Here is a 20,649-nt window from a genome sequence, read left to right as displayed (position 1 = left end):
ATGAGACTGATCAGCTCCCTGAAAGCTTCTGCTCAGTGGGAAAATTCCAAGAGTCTTGCCTAATCTCAGTGAGTGAGCAATAAGAGTTTGAGAATCATAAATTCAGATTACAGTCTCTTGTATGAGTGGTATGAGATCGCTGCAGATTGAAAGGACTAGTGTTAGTTTCATGCTGCTGAAAAAACTATTTCCCTCATCATAAGGACACTCGTACTTTCCAATGCCTACCATGTAGAAAAGATACTAAATACAAAAATCATTTTAATGTTCAGAGATGTTAAAGACTTACAAAATGGATTTCAGATGAACTGTATACATAATCAACGTCCAGCTGATAAATAAATAGTTAATGAGGTCAGTAACAGGCTACAAAGTCTCACAGTTCCCATAAGAAATGCTGCACAAATGGAAGGAAGCTCAAAAAATGGTTCTATTCCCATTGCCCACATCATAGCAGTTCCGTTGCTCAAAGTGGCTTAATTTTTCAGAGCTCTCAGACTTGTAATTTTTTGGGTTCAGTTCTCAGTGTAGCTTGCAGTTTGGGGGTTTACACACGCAAATAATTGCATGTGTAGCTACCACGTATGCAAATACGAGTTGGTAGACATCCAGACTGAGGTTTCCAATGCTCAGTTCAAAATAAAAAAAAAAACAAAACAAAACAAAAAAAAAGTGTGTTCCATATACTTCTTTAGAAGTTTGCATGTGCAAGCAGGTAATTGTGTAACAAGTTACTACTGCTTGCATCTGTCATTTAAAAGTCCAAATGCAAGACAGTATCTGGAAAACATGACATTGCACTGACAGTTTTGAAAATCTGTTGGTGAACATGAAATTTGCCATCCATCTTTTGTGCTATGGATGCCTTTGCAAACCCTCAAAAATCAGTTTTGTTTGGGCTTTTGACCCTGTGCACCAGATGGCACTTGTCTTAAGCTTGTCTCTCAAGTAGCTGTCCACAAGTTAATATGCATTTTATCAATGTTGTAAAAATGTTTAAAATTTAATGTGACTCTAGCTAATCTTTGAAGTTAGCTACTCCCTCTTGATATGCAGAAGTTCCTCTCTGTGTGTCATACAACTAGAATAAATGTATTTATGAGCTTTGAAACAGCTGACATCAGAAAACATACAGTAAAAGCAACTAAATGAAAAAAAGAAAACTGAACTTAATAGCTGGAGAGACAGGGGTGTTATGGAGAAGCAGGTCTGAACCTTAAAGAGAATAATGAAATTTCTCAGAAAGCTAGGCAAAGGCCTGAAACCAGCCCCCTCAGAAAGAGCTTTCAGAGGAACTGAAAAGGGAAGAAGTTATAGCTCATCTGGTACCCTGACAGATACTGAAGGAAACACCAGACCCTGTCCTGAGGTAAATGCTGAGGAGTAGTGGAAGCATTTCAAGGCTTCCTTATTGATCCAGTTATGAACTTGGATATTTGTAATGATATAAAAATACTTGGGTCAATTAGCACAGACAACTTTAAATGTCAATATGACCATTAGTAGTGAATCACAAGCACTGGTTGGGTTTTACAATACAGGAATAAAAAGCAAGGCTGAAGTTCAGATGAATCACAAAACAGAAAACAAAACAAAAAAAGGTGTATTTTATTGTGCAAAAATATTTGTCATGCCAGCAAATAAAGATTAGACTAGTAGAAGAGGCCTAAATAGTTAATGCTACCAATTCATGAAGACCCCGCAAGTGTTTAAAGATGCAAACTTTTTTTACAGACATTTGTTTATATTATAAAACCAGCCCACATACAGTAAGCAGAGGGTAGTTTGAAATGTTGAATCAAACATAGGCTTGCTCATTAATGTACTAGGGAGATGAAGATGTCAGACAAGTTTAGAATAAAATTGAAGCATTATAAAGTTTCTAAATTAATATTGCAGTTTAGCATTGACATTACTGCAACTTAGTACTAACATCAAAAAAGTGAACCAGACCACTGCATTCAGTGGTGCAGATCTAAAAGGAAAAACACCTGCAAACATTTCAGAAAGTGTCATGTCTTGATGCTCAGCCCTCTAGTAGGTGGAGCGTGCTGCTTCTCTGTTGTTCGAATGTCTGGTTGGATTTTCCACCATTGAGTATAGATTGGTATATGGTTTAACTATATGGTTTGGACATCTGGACATGGCTTATGATACAAAGATGCTGTGACTTTGTACTGAGCTGTGACTCTCCTTTTCAGAAGGAAAGTCCCAGGAACTGCATTAGATCTTCCTCACTTTTGGTTAGGGGAACTGTGTCAGACATCAACAGCACCAAGTGCACAAAAAGCTAAGAAACTTTAGCAGAAAGCTAGCAATACAGCTAACATTACATACAAAAATGTACACCAGATTAAGGGAAATCAATCTCGAGTGAATTGACTCAAGTTCTTGTAACAGTGCACCCTATCATCTTCATGGTACTTTGTTAATATATAAAGGGGGTTATCTAACTTCAGGAAATCATTCTGAACCCTACAGTATCCTCAGTTAATGGCTGTATCATTACTGTCATTGCTACACCCCAAAAACCTCAACAGCTGATTAAAAATACTTGAAACAGCACCAAGACGATGAAACATTTTCCTGAGAAAAGTTGTGATTTACTCTGTGAGATGATATGTTTTGTTAAATTAGAAAAGCCATATGTGCCAGGGCTATAATTATCTGTATAAAACCAAAGAAGAAATGTACTCATTACTGTGTACTTGTGGGTGAAGACACGACTTAGAGTACTGCCTCTAGCTAACACTGCCTGAAGCTCCAAATCATATGGCACAGTTTTAACACTTCAGGCATTTCAAAGGTCTTCCCTGTTCTGACTACAATGCTCTATACTGAATTTGTGCGTTATGCTGAATCATGATTAGAAAGTTTCAGGTAAAAATACTTTAGCCATGAACAAGAGGAGTTAAAGAACATGTTGTCTGCACAATACAGTAATTCTTACAACAAGCTGGGGAGAATTTGCTTGAGATTATCACTTATGATTCATCCATGGGTTGCCTAACATCTCCTTATTACTGTTTGGGAAAAAAACAAGAAAAAAAAAAGTCAGTATAATACTGTACTTAAAAACTGTGTTATAGGCAAGAACTTTGCCATTTAAAACATCACTCAGATGAAAAAGAGACTGAAATTAGTAATAATTCAAACTGGAGAGACACTGAGAAAGAAGACTAAATGACAGCAGCAAACATGTGCCAATGCTGTGAAAATGTGCTTCCAGGCTGAGAAGACCAAAATTGTGTTCATCCTTTGAGCCATCTTCAAACAAATATTACCTTCATAGATGTCTGGTATGTATTTCAAAATATTGACATCTTTGCTGTATTTTAGATTCTGAATGATGGGAGAAATGAGAGTATTTAAAAGGAAGCATTAGCAAAGAAAATTAACTGTATTTCCAAAAATAAATATATGTAGATAATGACCTAAATATCAAAAGTTGCAAAGTAGCTTCCCCTCTCACACCCCCAGGAAATAACCAAAACCAAACCAAAAGTTTTTTACTTTAGGAGAAATTTCAGGCTTTGCATCAATCTGCAAGACTGCTAAAAATATATATATTTTAAAAAGCACAGTGCTTAGCACTGAGTTTTATCAGTTTAAATTAAACTAATTAAAGTAATCACATATATAGATAGATCAAATACAGTTCTGAGGAGATTAATAGTTGCTTTCCTAAGAAAGAGTTCTTTTTTGACACGTATAATTAATATATTGGAAATAAAAAACATTCCATTCTATTAATCTTCTTGGTTTCATGTCTGAAATATTGTATAACCCTTTTTCTTGGTTTTATATTCTGTTTTGTTTCAGGTTGCAAAACGCTGAAGCAGTAAGGCATGAAGAGATCTTTTCAGATATCTTTCTTTTATTTCTAGGGCTAATAAAGGCTTATTTTTACATTTTGAAAAGTGTCATTCCCATCTGTATAAGTGTTACATCCATGTTTTTGTTAAATGTTGAGATCTCTGTCTCAATGTTACTTGCAGTCTTGCTGTGATCTTCATGCCAGGTTCAACTTCAACTTTGATAATGAATGCAGCTGAGAGAATTCAGCATGCAGAATGACTCATTTGATCATAAAACTGTTTATGGTGAACTGATTTGAATTCTAGAATAATCCTGCTCTGACTGTTACAGTGCAGCCACATATAGCCTACTGGTTTCAGATCCACTTTGCCCCAGGACAGTATGTTTCTACAAATAAACAGCCTGAGCTACTCTGACTTTTTCTTTTCTAGACAAATTTACTTTCTGGTTGGATAAAATGGACACAAATTAGACAGATTTGGAAATTATCTGTCATGATACCATTTTAATGTAAGGAATGCTTAGGCTGGCTTTTGTGAAAAAAGAATCAGGAAGCCTGACAGCATGTTGTTTGGGACTGCATAAGGCAGGGGTTGTGAGAATACGGCACAAGACAGACTGAGAATACCAGTCTGCTATACTGCAGCATGCATCTGCTTGTGAGACCATGAGCTTCCATATAGCACTGCACCTATGAGGTTGGTTGCTGTAGTGAATGTATCTATACAAGTAACAAATTTCTGGTCTCTATTTTTAGTTTGTTTGTTTTCTAATAGTAAAGTGTGATCACTGCTGAAAATAACTGTCATTTAAAGATGAGAGTAGTCCAGTATTTTGACAAATAAACAGTTCTTCTGAACACGATGTTTTATTCTTCCTATACCTATTGGTGGTGTGAAATACAGCATTAACTTTTCCATGACTTTAACAGAAATTACGCTTTCTCTGAAAAGCTGCTTATTTTAGACCTCTTTCAACTGCAACATGAAAATAAAAAAACAGAAGGCAAATACATATATTGAAATACTCTAGATGGCCTTTGCCACTCTCCCCAGTATAGGCAAAGGATCAAATTAATTTTTTGTTTTACTTTTTTATTCCTGCTGAGTACATCCATTATTCACCAGCAAGCAAATCTTTTAAAGACTTTTGATCTCAGCACATTTCTTTGATTTAAAGATGTCATGTCAGATATTGAGACACATAAGCTTCCTCTAGGCCTTGATGCATTTGATCTTTGCTATCTGATACTTTTGGTTTTAGGTGGTTAGAAGCTGATCATTTGCATTCACTTCCAGAGATCCAAGTAGGTGGACTTACCTCCGATTTTCCAATTTTGGGTTTTTTTTTTTTGGCTGGGTTTCTCTTTTTCTGGTCCTGAAATGACACCTGACAGGGCTTCTCAAAAATAATCTTCAGTGGCTCAGAGATTATTTTTGGCTATTTTCTCAAGTATTGTAGATTGAATTCCAAAGGCTTTTACGATTTGAAAGCACACATTTTATCTTAGTACTTTTAATTTGTTCTTCCTATTCTGTTCAGCATGAGTTGTATTGTCAAATGCCCAGTTGCTAAATTTTTGGGGAAAGCCAAATCAGAATATAGTTGGCCAAATCCTCTAGGGTGTAAAGCAGCGACTTTTGCAACAAAACCCAAAATTACACTGCGTAAAGGTATGGCTCATGCCATGCAAGAAAGATGCAGACTCACTTTTCACAAGGAGCCCTATGGAAAAAGAGGAGGTATAATGGGCACAAGTTACACCTGGGGAGATTCAGAGTGTGCACAGGCAGAAAATTCTACACGATGAGAATGAGCAGCCACTGAAATAGTCTGTCCAGGATATGCCCCAGCAGTTTACATCGTTAAGATGTGGGTGAACAGGGTGCTGGGACAGCTAGTCAAGACCATGCTTTGCCTAGAAAGGTTGGGCCAGAGGATCCTTGAGGTCCCTTCCAACCTGGGATTCTAGGATTTCTTTCACTGCAATTTGTTTCAGGAGTGTATAAACCTGTTCTGAACCCATCTTGCTGCTGTTATTTTTATTTAAAAAGAAACTTCAGTGTTAAGCATATGAAATGCAGCGATGTGGGCACTAGAATAGTGTGCTACGGTGAGAAAACAATGTGATTATTTACAGTTAAAATGATTATTTGCAATTATTACCAGTCTCTTTAGGTTTTTTGAAGAAACGAAACAGCGTCGGATGAGCTGACGTTCTTTCCCCCTTGCATTCCTGACAAACCCGCTGGGCCGGGCAGTGATACCAGAACCACCAAAGGGCAAGTTCCCCTCAAGCACCCCGGGGCCAGTGGCCAGTGCTTCCCTGCCGTGTGCCCGTGCTCGCCCTGTGCCTGTCGAACCGGTTAGACAGGAGTCGGGGCAGGTGCTTGCAGCCCCTTCACTCAAAGGCCGAGTGACCGCCGGCTCCGCCGGAACTGCAGTAGCGCCGTTTGCCCTCTGCCTCCCGCACGATGCGGCTGTCACGGACACAAAGAGGTGGAGATGGGGCCGGGCAGGTCCGCTCTGGCTATGTCCTCGCATCGCCACACTTATATATATATATATGTGCATAGGCGGGCCGCCGGCAGCCCGCTCCACACCAGCCGTTAACTTTTCAGCAGGGCTCCTCGCCGTGTTCCCTGGGGGTGCTCACGGCGGCAAACTTCCCTCCCGGCAGGCCCGAGGACGGAATTTCGTTCTCCCATTCTCAACTCCGAGCAACCCCGGCCGTGCCGCTGGGGGCGGCGCGGCGGAGCCCCGCGCTCGTCCCCTGCGGCGGGCGCCGCTCCGGCCCGCCCCGCACCGGAGTAAAGGCGCCAGGCTTCAGCGGGCTCGGCTGCTGCTGTTGCTGCCGTCGCCGCCGCAGCAGGAGGAGGCGAATGGAGCCAGGCAAGGAGTCCCGGGCGGCCGTGGGACAGCCAGAGCCGGCGGTGTCTTTCCAGGCCAGGCTATGGAAGAACCTGCAGCTGGGGGGCAAAAGCCGGAGCGGCAGCGGGCGGGTGGCAGCAGATCGCCGCACTGCGGAGCCCCCCGCCCCGCCGCCGGCCAGCGGCAAGGGGGACCTACTCCCCGGCGCTAAGTGGGGCGGCTTCAAGCGGCGGAGGCAAGTGCTGGACCGCGTCTTCTCGTCCTCCCAGCCCAACCTCTGCTGCTCAGCCGCCGAGCCGCTGGAGCCGGGAGGCGAATCCAGCTCAGCCTTGCGCCGGCTGCGGGAGCACCTGCTACCCCAGGGGAAGGGGCCGCCGCCCGGCCGCCGAGACGACTCCGCCACCGGGGATGAGGGGCCCGCGGGCGGGAAGGAAGGCCGCCGGCCCGGAGCTCATCTGTCCCACCAGAAGAGCTCCTCGCTGCCGAGCACCGCCTGCCTGGAGCAGCTACTGCAGGGCTCACCCGCCACCGGCAGGAGGAAGGAGCAGCGGGCGGAGGACGGCGACGGCAGCGAGGTGAGTGCCGAACCGTCGCCGCGCCCAGCGGGGCTGCGCTGCAAGCGGCCCTTGGCGGGTGTTAGCAGGGAGCGGGGCGGAAAGGTGGTCCCGGGGAGGGGAGGCGGGAAGAGAGGCGAAGTAGAGGGCGGCTGCTGGGAAAGGGCTGGGAGATGAAGTGGGAGAATGGGAGGGGGTGGCGGGAGGGTGGCCGCCGGGGAAGGGCAGGGAGGTGAGGTGAAGCGAGGTGAGAGAACGGGAGGCGTAGGCGGGAGGGAGGCCCAGACTGACTCTTGTTCCCCGCCCGCTGGTGCGAAGCGCCCCTTCGCGTTAGACAGAGCCGCTGCCAGCCGCTGGCGCCCTGTTACAGCTCCCCCAGCTGCGGGGCTGGGCCAGGGTGCCGGCCGGGCGGTGTCTGTCGTGACAGGCGGTGTGGCGCGGCCATGTCGTGGGCGCGCTGCGGAGTGCTGGGTGCTCGTCCCTCAGAGCTGCCCACGGTAAACCGTGCAGAGAGCGGGAGTCCCGAAGGCCGAAGGGGTCGAGCGCACAGAGCCGGTCCCCTCACTTCACACCTGTCCCCAGAGACATTCTGTGTCCGTGAGGCCTTGCACTGCTGGTTTTTGTCTTTGGCGCATCTAGGCTGGCTTTTGTTCAAATAACCTCCACTCTTTTCTTGCCTGATTATCCAAATTTGAATAATTATTTCTTTTAATTTCTGCAGGACACCTAAACGACTTCCACTAGTTAACAGATAACTACTTTCCAGAAAGTACCAGGTGCTGTCACACACAGCCATGGGTTCAGGCTGATAAAGTAGTTGTTCTTCCCTTATCTCTCAGGAAAGGTGGCATACAAAGCCATAGGTCTTCTGACTGTCAGTTTTGAAATTAAGTGATGAAGCTAGAATTGGTAGGGGCTGCCGAAGCATGCAATAAATTTCCTAAGAGAAAAAGAGCAAACATGTGAATCATTCCTGAGTTTGTGTAATTCTAAGCAGCCATCCACTTTTTGCAGGAAAAGTTGACTAATACACATAATTATATATTGTCTTCTGTCATAATTAGGGAGAAATAAGCAATCAAGCTGTATGAGTATACTTGGTGACAAAACCTGGGATCATGGTCTAGTGAAGAGCCAGTTGTGTTTCTGCAGTGACTTGGAGCATCCCTTGAGGGACTGTCATGCCCCTCTCCAGAGTCCAGTGCTCACATCTATAGACATGGGACCCAGACCTAACTTTATGTCCAAGTTTGTCAGAAACTGCCTTGCTTATCCCATGTATAAATCATGCTTGTAAATGTTTTAGGTGGTTGCTTCTTGAGGTAGGATTATTTTAAGAAGTGTTAGAGTAAAGAGTAGTCAGTTGCTTTCTTCCCACAACCCGTGGCTCATGAAATTGTATTTTACATTTTAAATATTACTGTTTGGGACTACAGGATGTTCTTCTGTCTTACACTGCTACATCTAGCAATTAATAAATAAGAAAATATGTATCTCTCTTCAGTGCTGTTCTATTGTGTTCAGCAGGGAATCAGCACATTTATTCACAAAGCATGTAAATTTTTATTTACTTGTGAAGGTATTACTCCTGTTTTGGACAAGGTACAGTCATAACATTTGGAAAGAATACTCCTGATCAAAACAAAGTGGTACCCAAGCTTTCTAACATGTTGTTAATTAGCAAGATTATGGCCAGTTCCTCCAAGCAATTTCTAGTATTTCTAGCACTTGGGCTGTGCCTCCATATAGTGAGTTTGGAATAATTTACTTTTTGAAAATCCAGATTTTACTCACAGCAGCACAGACTTTCAAAGTTGTCCTGAAAGTTGGTTTTGGGTTTGGTTTTTCTTTGTTTTAATTTTATTTTTATTGCCCTGCAGCCTTAGCTGTCCAAAGATTAAAAAAAAAATCTAATAAGTAACAGAATCACAAAAATGAGGCTAAATTATCTGTACGTAAAACAGCAGTAGAATTACAGCTTGCTTTAAAATGTATTTAAAACTTGAAGGCAAACAAAGGCTACCGCCTCTTTCAGATCGACACTTAAACTGATTTTTTTAGCAAATATGTACACAAAAAGACCTACTAAATGTTTTAAGGGAGACGGTGGGGAAAAATAAAATCCCAGGAGAAGTCAAATTTCCTGTGCTTTTAAGCTGAAATAGTACAGTTGTCATCAGTGAAAAGGAGCACAGGTGGATTGGAAGACTTGCCATGTAAATTGCTGTACTCTGTGTGGATTTAATCTTGCAGTATACTCTTTGGCATAGTTCAGAAGTAGTTTGAAATAATTAAAATATGATGAAACGATACTCCACTGGACATGGGCAATCTATCAGAGGCCAGGTTTTCTTAGGTGTGAATAAAGTGTTTGTTGCAGTGAATAGAATTAGTGTCTTGGTTTGAGTAAAGGTGCATGTTTATGGGTGGAGTCTTACACAAAGAATAACCATTACATTTCGGCAGTAAATGCTGATCTACTTCTCCCCCAAAGACTGGATACTTCTCACAGGTGTCCTTGAATAGGGTGTCTATTCAAGTACTATATATAATTCAAGTAAATACAGTGAGTAGTCTATCTGGGGAGAGAAGGGTATCATAAGTACTGTATTTGTTGTCAGGAAAAACAAGGTTCCTTTTAAAGAGTAGCCAAATATGGTTTCTTAGGACAAAGAAATTAGCACAAGCAAAATTAAATATCATCCTTCCTCTTCCAAAGGCTGTATATCAGACATTCTTGGCCAAACCTTTCCTAACCCCAGACGTGGCATGCAGCCGCCTTCATGCAGCTGAGAGCTGCAGTATGTGTTCTGCACACTGGAGGGAGGGAGTGAAGGGTGATGGAAGCCTAGGGGAGTGTTTCATGGGCAGGAGGTGACAACAGCCCTCCAGGGGTTTTGTGGCTCATGGGACTTCCAGCTCTGGACATGCTTCCCATGTTTTTTTTTCCCATTTGAGCTAATAATTTGCATTGCCTCACCACTAGGATCTTGGGTTTACCCAGCAGTGCCCATGCCAGCATGGCGTTTTTCCCATGTGAGATGCTGCTTTGCATGGAAAGCTTTATGCTACTTGCAGTGTATCATAATTGTGTAGTGAAAACCAGGAGGGTGGAAATACCACTATTTCTTAAGATTTGGAGTAATAGGGAACCTACAAGTATTTAAACATCTTAATCAGAGAACAGTGGTGTGAGTGTATGTCATCTTGAATTGACAGTGGACATGAAGAGCATTCAGGGAGAGGGTTCCTGGCTGAAGAGGTGTCCAAGATGCAGTCTGGGAACTGCACTGAAAACATATGCGGGCATGGTTCCCTAAGGGTTTCCTTGCAACATAATGATTTGTCTTTTTTAGCTATGTCCTTGTTGATCTGTTAAGCTCAAGAGTGGACAGGTTCTTAACTGCTTCCCTCCCTGTCTTTTTCTAGTTTTGTGGTTATGTGAATATATTGGAGTTGTGGGAGAGCTTACTGCAAGGAGGAGTGAAGGAAGGCTAGGGCTGCCACTAAACCATTAGATGCATAGTCATAGGAAATGAAGCTTCATTAGTTTTGCTGCACTGGAGATACTTATCCAGATCTAGTGTCTCTCCCATTTTCTCAATGGTGTGAAAATATTGCTCAATGAAGTTGGTGTAAGAGGGTGTGGCACATGAGAGGGGTCTGCTGGAAACGGGGAGTTTAGTGAGCTGGGTGGTGTGGAGAGAGATTGCACTTCCAGGGAGAGGAACATGGTGTTGTACTGAGATGTGTGGGATGAAGAAAAGGAGGAGTAGCAATGAAATGCAAGCAGAGAAGGAGTAGTGGTGGAATAAGAGCAGAGGTAGAGCTGTGAGGAAGCCTAAAGAGATAAGAATCTTGAATTTGGTGTGGAGGGGGATGCAGAGCCAATGGTAGCCTCATTAGCGTACCATGCACGTTTTTTCTGTCTGTACCAGAACAAATCTGTATCTGGCATAGAGCCACTGGAGTCAGTGAAGTTGCATAGGGAAAATTTGGCTTGTTTGTTCTAACTGGTGTATTTTGCAGGTCATGTCTCAGTAACTGATCCAGCCAGTGAAAGCAAAATAACAGAATAAAGACAAAAGAAAAGGTAGAAACGTCAGTGAAAAGCTACACAGATAATGCCACCCAAGAGAATCTTAATTGCTACTTCAGATTTCTAAGATGCTGCAGTGGGAAAGATGAAGGTGGTGAGGAAATTCGAACACTTCTGATTGTCAAGATTACATTTTCCTGAGATAATGAGAATACAAAACAAGGAAAGTCAGAGAGAAGCTAATTTGCACAGGTTTTGGAGCATGATTTGAGGCCAGCAGCATTCTGAGAATAAATGGGCAACATTTCAGAAAACAGTAGGAAACTTGATTTTGGGGATCTGGCCACTGACACACGGGTAGTAAGTACATGACTGAATGTTTAGGCTGGATCAGAAGAAACTAGAGCTTGTTAATAGAAATTACATAGAAATTGCAAGCAGGAGTAAAAAGCTGTTGCAAATGCTAATTTCTTCTTAAGAAAGCTGTTGCAGTCTTTTAAGGCTGTTTGCTTTTTCAGTTTAATTATACATCAGATTTTATCAGGGGATGTTCTGCACTGCCCTGTTTTGTCCTTATGTGAATATCTGATAAAAAGGTTTATGCTTCAGCAGCTTGAGAAGCATTAAACTGTTTCTTGTACTCTGTCAGCTTCTGACCAGTCTGTCAACCTTACAGTATGTTAGTACAGTGTATGTATATAGCTAATAGGAAAGTCAAGAGAGGGCACAACAGAATTCTTGAATAACCTCTGCTCAATTAACTGAAGAATCTCTCCAGAGTTTTCAGTCAGCTGCATCATTTTTCAGAATTGGCCAATTCACATTTATCCTCATGTGAGACATTTAGCTATTTTAAAATTAACTAGGAGCAGCTGTTAATTTAATGTTTATCCATTACTTCATTTAAGCTTTACTTTATCTCCTCCTCCCACCCTGCTTTTACTATTTATATGCAAAGCTGTTCATAGTAAAATAATGGTATTGAGAATAATAGATGGTTGGTGGAGAGAAATTGAAACAATACCTGCACTGAAGGAATAAAACCCTGCTTATTTTCTACTGGGTGACCTGTTGTGAAGTGATTGAATTTCACTGTAGGGATTTTAGCTGGATTTCAAGTGACTGTGACAAAACTCTGTTACTTCAGTGTACTTCACATGTGTATCTCATAACCTACTGAATTGTGTTAAACTTTTTAAATGTAAAAAGGCAAACATCTAAATATGGTTCCAGCATTAAGTTTTTTTCCAAGAAATGTTCTTTCCCTCTTGTTGGAAGTGTTGAATGCAGAAAATTATTAGGCATACCAATAAGACCTATTAGTTACTATATTGTTGCAATAAGAAGTACTTTTTAGCATTTAGAAAAAATATGATTAAAAGCATTTTAAGACTGCCAGTATGTCATTCAGCACCCAAGTCTGTAGGTAGTACTGATTTAACTGTTTTGTCTTGTGATGTGGTACTAACACACTAATAGAGCCAAGTATCATAATGTTTTTCCTCTTGGAATTCAAGGTCTTTGGTTAGGTAGCTGAGGACTCTGCATTGATCTGAAGACTGAATTTGACTTTTTATCACTAATTTTAGTATCAATTCTAGATCTTAGATATTGTGTTATCTTTCAGGGAATGTAAGCCCTGAAGCTTAAGTTTAAAAAAGAATTGTTTTCCTTTTCCCTTGTGCAAGAAGGCAGAATTTCCACAAGATTTATCTGTGGTAGATTTAATTTGTTGAAACTTCAAATTAGAATCATATAATCACAGAATGGTTTGGGCTGGAAGGGAACTTAAAGGTCATCCAGTTCAAACCCCTGCCATAGGCAGGCACTACTTCCGTTAGACCAGGTTGCTCCAAGCCCCATCCAACCTGGCCTTGAACATTGCCAGGGATGGGGCAGCCACAGCTTCTCTGGGCAACCTGTGCCAAGGCCTCACCACCCTCACAGGGAAGAACTTCCTGAGATATCATCTGCATCTCCCCTCTGTCAGTTTAAAGCAATTCCCCCTGCATCCTGCTACTGCAGAAAGATAGATGATATCTCCAGGCCCGGAAGTGTAACAGAGTAAAAATCTGGGTTGAATTACAGACATGGTGTTCTGAGAATGTGTCTTTTCACAGGTGAAATGCACGCCATGAATGGCAGACAATATTGAGCCCAGGTAATGGCACAGCAGAAACACATTTAGAGCTTTTGCTCTCAGTAGGAAGGGAGCTTCAACGAACACTGGGACAGATTTTGTTGAGCTGTCAAAATGTTAAATTATCTGCAACACTTTCTCTGAACTGTTTCTTCATTCTGATATTGGGAAACTTGAACCTCTGTGAGCAGAATTTATTCCTCCCTTCAGCCTATATTCTCTGTCATTCTTGCCAGTTCATTCTTTTAGATTTATCTTTTTTTTATTATTATTTTATTTTTTAGACCAAATCCTATTTTCCCTACTTCTGCAGTACCTCCTTCATACTAAGATCAAAAGTTGCTGAAAAAAAAAATCCAGAGGTAACAGCTGCATGCTTTTGAATGAAACACTGTATTTCAAGCTTTGCTTTAATATGTGTAATTCTTCATCACTTTGTAATTTTCCTCAGGCTTCCCTCTGCCCATTTGAAAGGGCAGGAAGTAAATTTCTTTCCAGGAAAAAAAAAAAACAACAACACAATTTTGTCAGTTGTTTAATTACCCTTTTGACCACTGGCATTGTTATGATGCTCTGTAAAACTGAGTAGCAAGTCTGTGAGATGCTGCAGTGTTCAAACCTTTGCTCTACTCGTTTATTATTCCAGGGAAGTTCTACAGCTGTTGAGAAAATCACATTCAAGAATGAGTCATGAGATGTAACCAGGCAGATTAGATTTTTTTTTTTTTTTCCGTGAAAGTCTGAGTGCTATTTACATACAAAGTTGCCTTTAGGATGCCATTTGGTTTTGATGTATCTGATCTGGCAGCATTCATATTACTGTATCTGCTGTGCTTGTGATTGGGTGATTGTAGAATCAGAGAACCATAGAATGGGTAGGGTTGGAAAGGACCTTAAGGTCATCTAGTTCCAACCCCCCTGCCATGGGCAGGGACACCTCACACTAAACCATGTCACTCAAGGCTCTGTCCAACCTGGCCTTGAACACCGCCAGAGATTGGAGCATTCACAGCTTCCCTGGGCAATTCATTCCAGTGCCTCACCACCCTAACAGTAAAGAATTTCTTTCTCATATCCAATCTAAATTTCCATTGTTTAAGTTTTAACCCGTTACCCCTTGTCCTGTCACTACAGTCCCTAATGAAGAGTCCATCCCCAGCATCCCTATAGCCCCCCTTCAGATACTGGAAGGCTGCTAGGAGGTCTTCACATAGCCTTCTCTTCTCCAGGCTGAACAACCCCAACTTTCTCAGTCCATTTTCATACCCGAGGTGCTCCAGTCCCCAGGCATGCTAGGCAAAGATGAATAATCCTTTGGAGGCTTGCAAGCATTTGATGAACAGGATACAATTAAATTGCCTTACAGATTCTTTGTGCAGAAAAACCAAATAAGCTGTTCAGTACCTTGCAGTTAGTAAGTATCCTTACTGATTTTTCACCTTGTGCGAGTTGTGTTTCATATCTCTCACGTAAGTGATGCCCGCACCAGGGAGGTGCTTGCTGCTTTTCATGTGTGTTATGAAATCAGGAGCTAGACTGCCCTGTAGCTATTGATAAATATTTTACGGAGTTTTTAGACAAATATGAGAATGTTCTGTGTAGTGCCAGAGAGATGAGAACCCAGACGCTTTTCTGTTGCCTGTGTTTTGTTAGGGTGGCATATGCTGCAGTCATTGTAATTATAAGAGATGGGGAACTATAGCTAATGCATTTGTTGGTTCCTATGAGCCAAATTCTCTTTCCATGCCTTTTCTACCCAGTTCTGGAGCCTAGAAGACAGCACACAACAGAAGTCACTGACTGAACTGTAGTTTCAGTCTGGGCTGGCTCTCTGTATGCTGTCAGACTCAATGTGTGGGAAAGAAGTTGAGACATTTTCCAGAAACTAATTCTTGTCCAGTTCAGACAGGACTCAATTTTCAGTTGTGCTCCTGTGCTCTGTCCAGAAAATGGAACTACCTCCACGGAACTCTTAGATTTAATTTTTTGTCTCCAGAAGAAGAAAATTCTACCCACTTATGCATTGGCTAAAAAATAATAAAATTTGCAAAGTCCATCTGATTCTGGGGAGAGGAGACAAAATCTTTCCAGCAGGAAAAAGAAAATGCTGACTTCCTACTGTTGTATTTCTTGGGTGAGAAATGATTCTCAAATGATTCTCAAATTCTCGTGCACTGCAGAGAGTCTGAAATTCTAGGAGGCTTAATGAAGAGTAAAAAGTATTACTGAGGTCAGTTAATTGAAGGTAGGAAGTGAAGCTTCGCCCTTTCATTTTAAGGACACCCTTACTCTTATAGTTAAAGGTTTATTCCCTTTTATGGCACAGACTTCTTCTATCCTGTTACAGTTACAGTAACTCAATTTTTAAATTTTGAACATTATTGGCATTAGTTGGGTGTTTCAGTGTTTTGTATTACTGTAGCCAGTACAGTATTAAAATGAATAATGTTCTATGACACAAGAACTGGCTTTTGCAGTTTGTTTTTCTATTACATTCTAATGAAAAAAACCCACAAATGCCATGTGGGAGTCAGCTGGAGTCCAGGAAATGTGAAGGCATAAGTGTATATTCATAATATAACCCTTGTGGGATGCATAAAATTTCCTCTCTGAGTTACAAGAATTGGGAATTTCAATGTTTATCATATTTATAAGATTTATTTCAAAGATTCAGCTAATAAATGTAGCTCACGATACAACGTAACAGTTAATCTTCTCAGGCAGAACAAATTTATGTTACAGTGTTTCCTGGGAGTTAAGGCGGAATAACAATAGAAACAATCTAAACATCTTGATGTGTTAGGAGATCTGCATTTCTGAAATGATCTATAGAATAAGGGGATTTTCCTTTGAAAAGGGGGGAGCTTGTTTTATTTTTTTTTTAATTATTTTTTTTCCCCTGTTACAGCAGGAGGATGCTTTGATTGCCTGGTTTTCAAATAGAAAACATATGGTGCATGGCTCTGTGGTTCTGTGTGGGAAGACACACTGGCTGTGAGGTGTTAGCTGTGTTTTAGTATATGGTGTGTTGCATCTGGGATTGCAGATATGTTAGGTGTGGTGTAACTTAGACAGGTTTGTTTTGGTATGCTGGAAATTGATTCCTTAGCTTTACAAGGTTTTATTAGTCATCTAATCTGGAATTTCTGAATTCCATGGATCTTTGTGTTTCATGAGCTCTAATACTCTGTTGTTCAGTCTGAGTGATTCTCTTTCTTTGCCCTTCTTCTCCAGCCTACATATCTTAAGTTTTGTTTACATTGTGTAGGATTTATCTTAATTTGCTTTACTTTCTGAGTTTTATTACTTCAGGTGTGGGTTATCTGAATGAAAATATGATGAGTAATTTAGATGTACACCGTATATTTAAGGTGATACTTGCTTAATATACATGATTCATACTTTTACCATTCCTCTCCTTCCCCCCCCTCCCCCCCTCTTTTTATTTTTCCCCAGTATAAGTAAAAAGTTGCACTAACAGTGGAATGCTAAGCCTCTGATGGTCCTAGACTGAGGCATGGAAATTATGGACTCTCTGTTTCAGAGTGGTTCTCTCCTGTGATGCTGTTGTGCATTTGGAGATGTACTGCAGGTTATCTCCTGGTCTGTAGCTGCAGGCAGACTTGGTTTACATCAAGTTCGGTCTGTATGCTTTTTTCTCTTTTTCCTTCCTCACGTGGTTGATCTAGGTGGAGAATAAACACAGACAAAATGGAGCAATATCATTTTAGCAGGCAATTGAAGAAAAGTTAATTAGCATTTTAATATTTTTGAATTTAAGTGACTTCTGCTTATTCTCTGTGGGTTAAAGAACTCCCTTTTATGCCTGACCTGATTATGTTACTTACTATTCTTAGTAATTACATGGAATTATTTTTTGTGTAAGGTTAGATCCTCAGCTGCTGTTAATGGGTGTAATTCTGTGATATACAAGGCAGAGGATCAGTTCATATCTGCTCAGGATTTGGTCTGGTCTAATTAAGTCATGCTCAGGGGATACTGGTATCATAAGTAAGTATAAGGCATTTAGTTCTGCTAGTCAAGAACTTCTGTCCAAGGATTTCCCTGGTAGTAGGCATTCAAAGCATTTAGATGTGTCTTTGACTTCAGAGTTCTCAAGGGCTAGTGAGTCTGCCTTGTGGTCATGTCAGTCTGAGCAGCCCCAAAGAGGTTTCTGTCTGAACTTCAGGGCTAAAAAATAGTGCATCTATGTCCTTGTTTTGATAGACTGTTAAGCACTGCCCAGCAGTGAGACTGGGATCCCTACAAGAAACTTGGAAAAGTTGTCTTTTTCATCATGTGATGATCTGCCTCCCACCCCGTTGTGTCATAAGACATAGAACTAGCTATAGAGGAGCTGGGAGACTGATTCAGTACCTTTCTATACAGAAACTAGTGAAATCCTCATCTCTTGCATCCTGCTAAGCTAGAGTCTTTTCTGGATAGTCATTTTCATAGAATCACAGACCAGTTGGACTGGAGCTTAAAGCTCATCCAGTTCCAACCACCTGCCACAGGCAGGGACACCTTCCATTAGACCAGATTGCTCCAAGCCCTTTCCAACCTGGCCTTGAACACAGCCAGGGATGTGTGTCTGTTATTAAGGATGTGCTACTCTAAAGGAAAAATTAAAGAGGCAGTGGTTGTAGAAGACTCATGAACAAACAAATCTATCACCTAGGAATTAAGACTGTTGATACAGATACTTGTTTTTTAATTGTTTCTGGGTTTTGGGGCAGGGTGGTTGTTTTGGGCATTTTTGGTTGTTTCTTTTCCTTTCATAAAAAATGCTAAATATGAAATGAAGCAAGAATTGGCTTAGGAAAGAGATCTTGGTTCACTTTTCTGTGCAAGATGATACTGAAATTTTTTATAGCTTGCAGGAAAGAAAACGGAGATTGTGCTGAAGGAAAATCTTGTTTACAGGAAACAGTTGCCTTACCATTTCAGTACCAGTTTACAAGATAGGTGAAATAATCTCTTGCTTTTGTATAGTAGGTTCTATATGTTAAGAAAATGAAAATATAATTTTGTTTTATTTAAGATATCACTGAAGTGCTCTGTTAGGAATTGATGCAAACATGTGACGTCAGACATGTGCATAGCCAGTTGAGAGTCAAACCTATTACCTGCTTTATAAGAGGCTTTTTTTCTGTGTTAATGCTAGAGACTTGCCTACTTCATTTACTCAAAATATCTTCATTCAGAAAAAAACAACTTTCAATGTTGTCATTGTTAGCTTTATAACAAAGTAATGAAAAGTGATAACTAATTTACCTATTTACCATGAAAATGTAAGCAATTCCTGATAACTGTTCCTACATATTTTATTAGGTTGTGATACTTGTGATGGTTAAACACTTCTTCCTGTGTGTGCACATTATCTAAAAGTAAACAGTTTAAGTAAAAAACCTTGTACAATTTACCCTGTACAATTTAATGTTTTTTGCCCCCAGATGAAGCTTCTCCTGTCATGGATGAGTAGTTTTCTTTTCCAGAGCATTTTGCTAAAGGAAGCTTTAGTTGTAATTTTAATGTTTCAGCTTGTTGTTTGTCAAGGGTGGATGTCTGTAACATTATTTGGTTTTCCCCTCCACTTGTCTGTAGAGAGCTACCCACTGGAACAAAGCCTTTCTTTTTGTTTTTTTAGTATCTAGCTTCTCAAATTTTGATGTATTTTTTAAATTGTGTTTTATTGGAGAGAACATACTGCTGCCTTCTTGTTTGGACTGTCAGACTGCCTCACTTACCTGTGTCATGACTAACAAACAGCCTTATGGCAATTTCAATTGCTTGCACATAAAAGACAGTATTTGTATTTATCTCTGTTTTAATATCATTTAGCAGTGAAAACGAGGTGAAAAAAAGCAAAAAATAGCCCAGCATATCACACCCCCTCAGCAATATGTGACAAGCCAGTTGCAGACTGGTAAACTGTGAAAGACTTCTGAACTGCCACTGATTTATTTTTACAGTCCATCTCCTCCTCCTCCTGGAGAAACTTGCAGTTGCCTTTCTTTTTATCTGTGGGTTTATGTATTACTCCTGCCCTTTCATGACCCTTGTATATCTTGATAAAGTGTCTCCTAGGTGATCAAGGCAGCCCAGCTACATGGTTTTGTGGTGCTTGGACTGCTTTGACTGTTCTGAAAACACTCAATCTGCACTGAGCAGTTTGATGCACCTCTTCTCTGGGATGCTCAGTTGTAAAAGTGCACATACTTAAGCTCAAACATGTCTCTTTTCCTGTAACTGTTTTTACCAGAGTGAGTGCAAGAAGCCTTCTCCTATGCCTCCATCCTTGCATGTGAATTGATCCCTCTAGTGCTGACCTCCTGTTTCAGGTGGTCTGCTTTGGGAAGCCAAAGCTGGTGGAGAGAATTGGTTCAAAGAAATCTCCATCTGCCTGCAGATTTCTCTAGTGTCTGTTCTGCATCTTTGGCAGCCAAAATTTGGCCTGAATTACCCCTTATGCTGGTTGTTAGTATTTAATTTAATAGGACAAAAAGAGCATTCTATTCTTGGTAACTATTTTTATTGCCAGTAATGATGCAGTAGACATAGCGAAACTTAATTTTGGTCTCAGGTTTTTCACAGGAGGAACTGCAAGCATTTGTTGTGGAAAATACTGAAGAACAATTAACAGTTCCATACTGCAATTTTTTATTTTATTTTTTTTAAGTACAGAACTTAATTTTGAGGAGATGTTTCACCAGTAAAAATGGTGGTACATAGCTTTGGAAATTTGGAATAAAGCTAACATTTTTGGATTTGATTTGGAATGTGTTTAAGTGAAAACTAAGTATATGGAATAGCAATAAATAGGAGTAGGCCAAGCTACTGTATGTTGAGAAACAGAAGGTACATAGATTATTTTTTTTTTTTTTAATCCAATGGCCTATGAAGATTTGCTCTGAATGCTGTACATTTCATCTCAATAAATTCAAAATCATTGCATTTTTAGGTCAGAGCTGAATTGAAGAGTTAGATTAATCTTCCTAATTTATTCCTTTGTGATTGTTCATTACAGAGCTTTAGGAAAAAGGCTGTGGCTTGTAAGGAAGAGCTGAACTAAAAATATCGGAAACAGTTCAATCTCTTGTAGACAACTTACACTAGAGAGCAGCTTTTTTTTGTTGTTTTTTTTTTGTTTTTTCCCCCAATTTTATAGGCCTTTAAGTATCATGAATTTCATGCATTTATTATACCGCCAGTTAAAATGTTCC

At 40.8% G+C, this 20,649-nt stretch overlaps 1 protein-coding gene across 1 annotated transcript in view; it reads left to right on the top strand.

Annotated features, from left to right (window-relative positions):
* Positions 1–6,701: 6,701 nt before the first annotated feature.
* The window catches only part of MCTP1 (multiple C2 and transmembrane domain containing 1), a 271,275-nt gene continuing 257,327 nt past the window's right edge, over positions 6,702–20,649 (top strand). The window contains exon 1 of the mRNA XM_005145967.3: positions 6,702–7,265. Coding sequence (XP_005146024.3) covers positions 6,702–7,265 — 564 coding nt within the window. The remainder of the gene's footprint in view (positions 7,266–20,649) is intronic.

This window comes from Melopsittacus undulatus, chromosome Z (assembly GCF_012275295.1).
Source record: "Melopsittacus undulatus isolate bMelUnd1 chromosome Z, bMelUnd1.mat.Z, whole genome shotgun sequence".
Classification (NCBI taxonomy): domain Eukaryota; kingdom Metazoa; phylum Chordata; class Aves; order Psittaciformes; family Psittaculidae; genus Melopsittacus; species Melopsittacus undulatus.
Note: the sequence above shows the minus strand (reverse complement) of the source record. Positions and strands in the feature narration are given on the sequence as shown.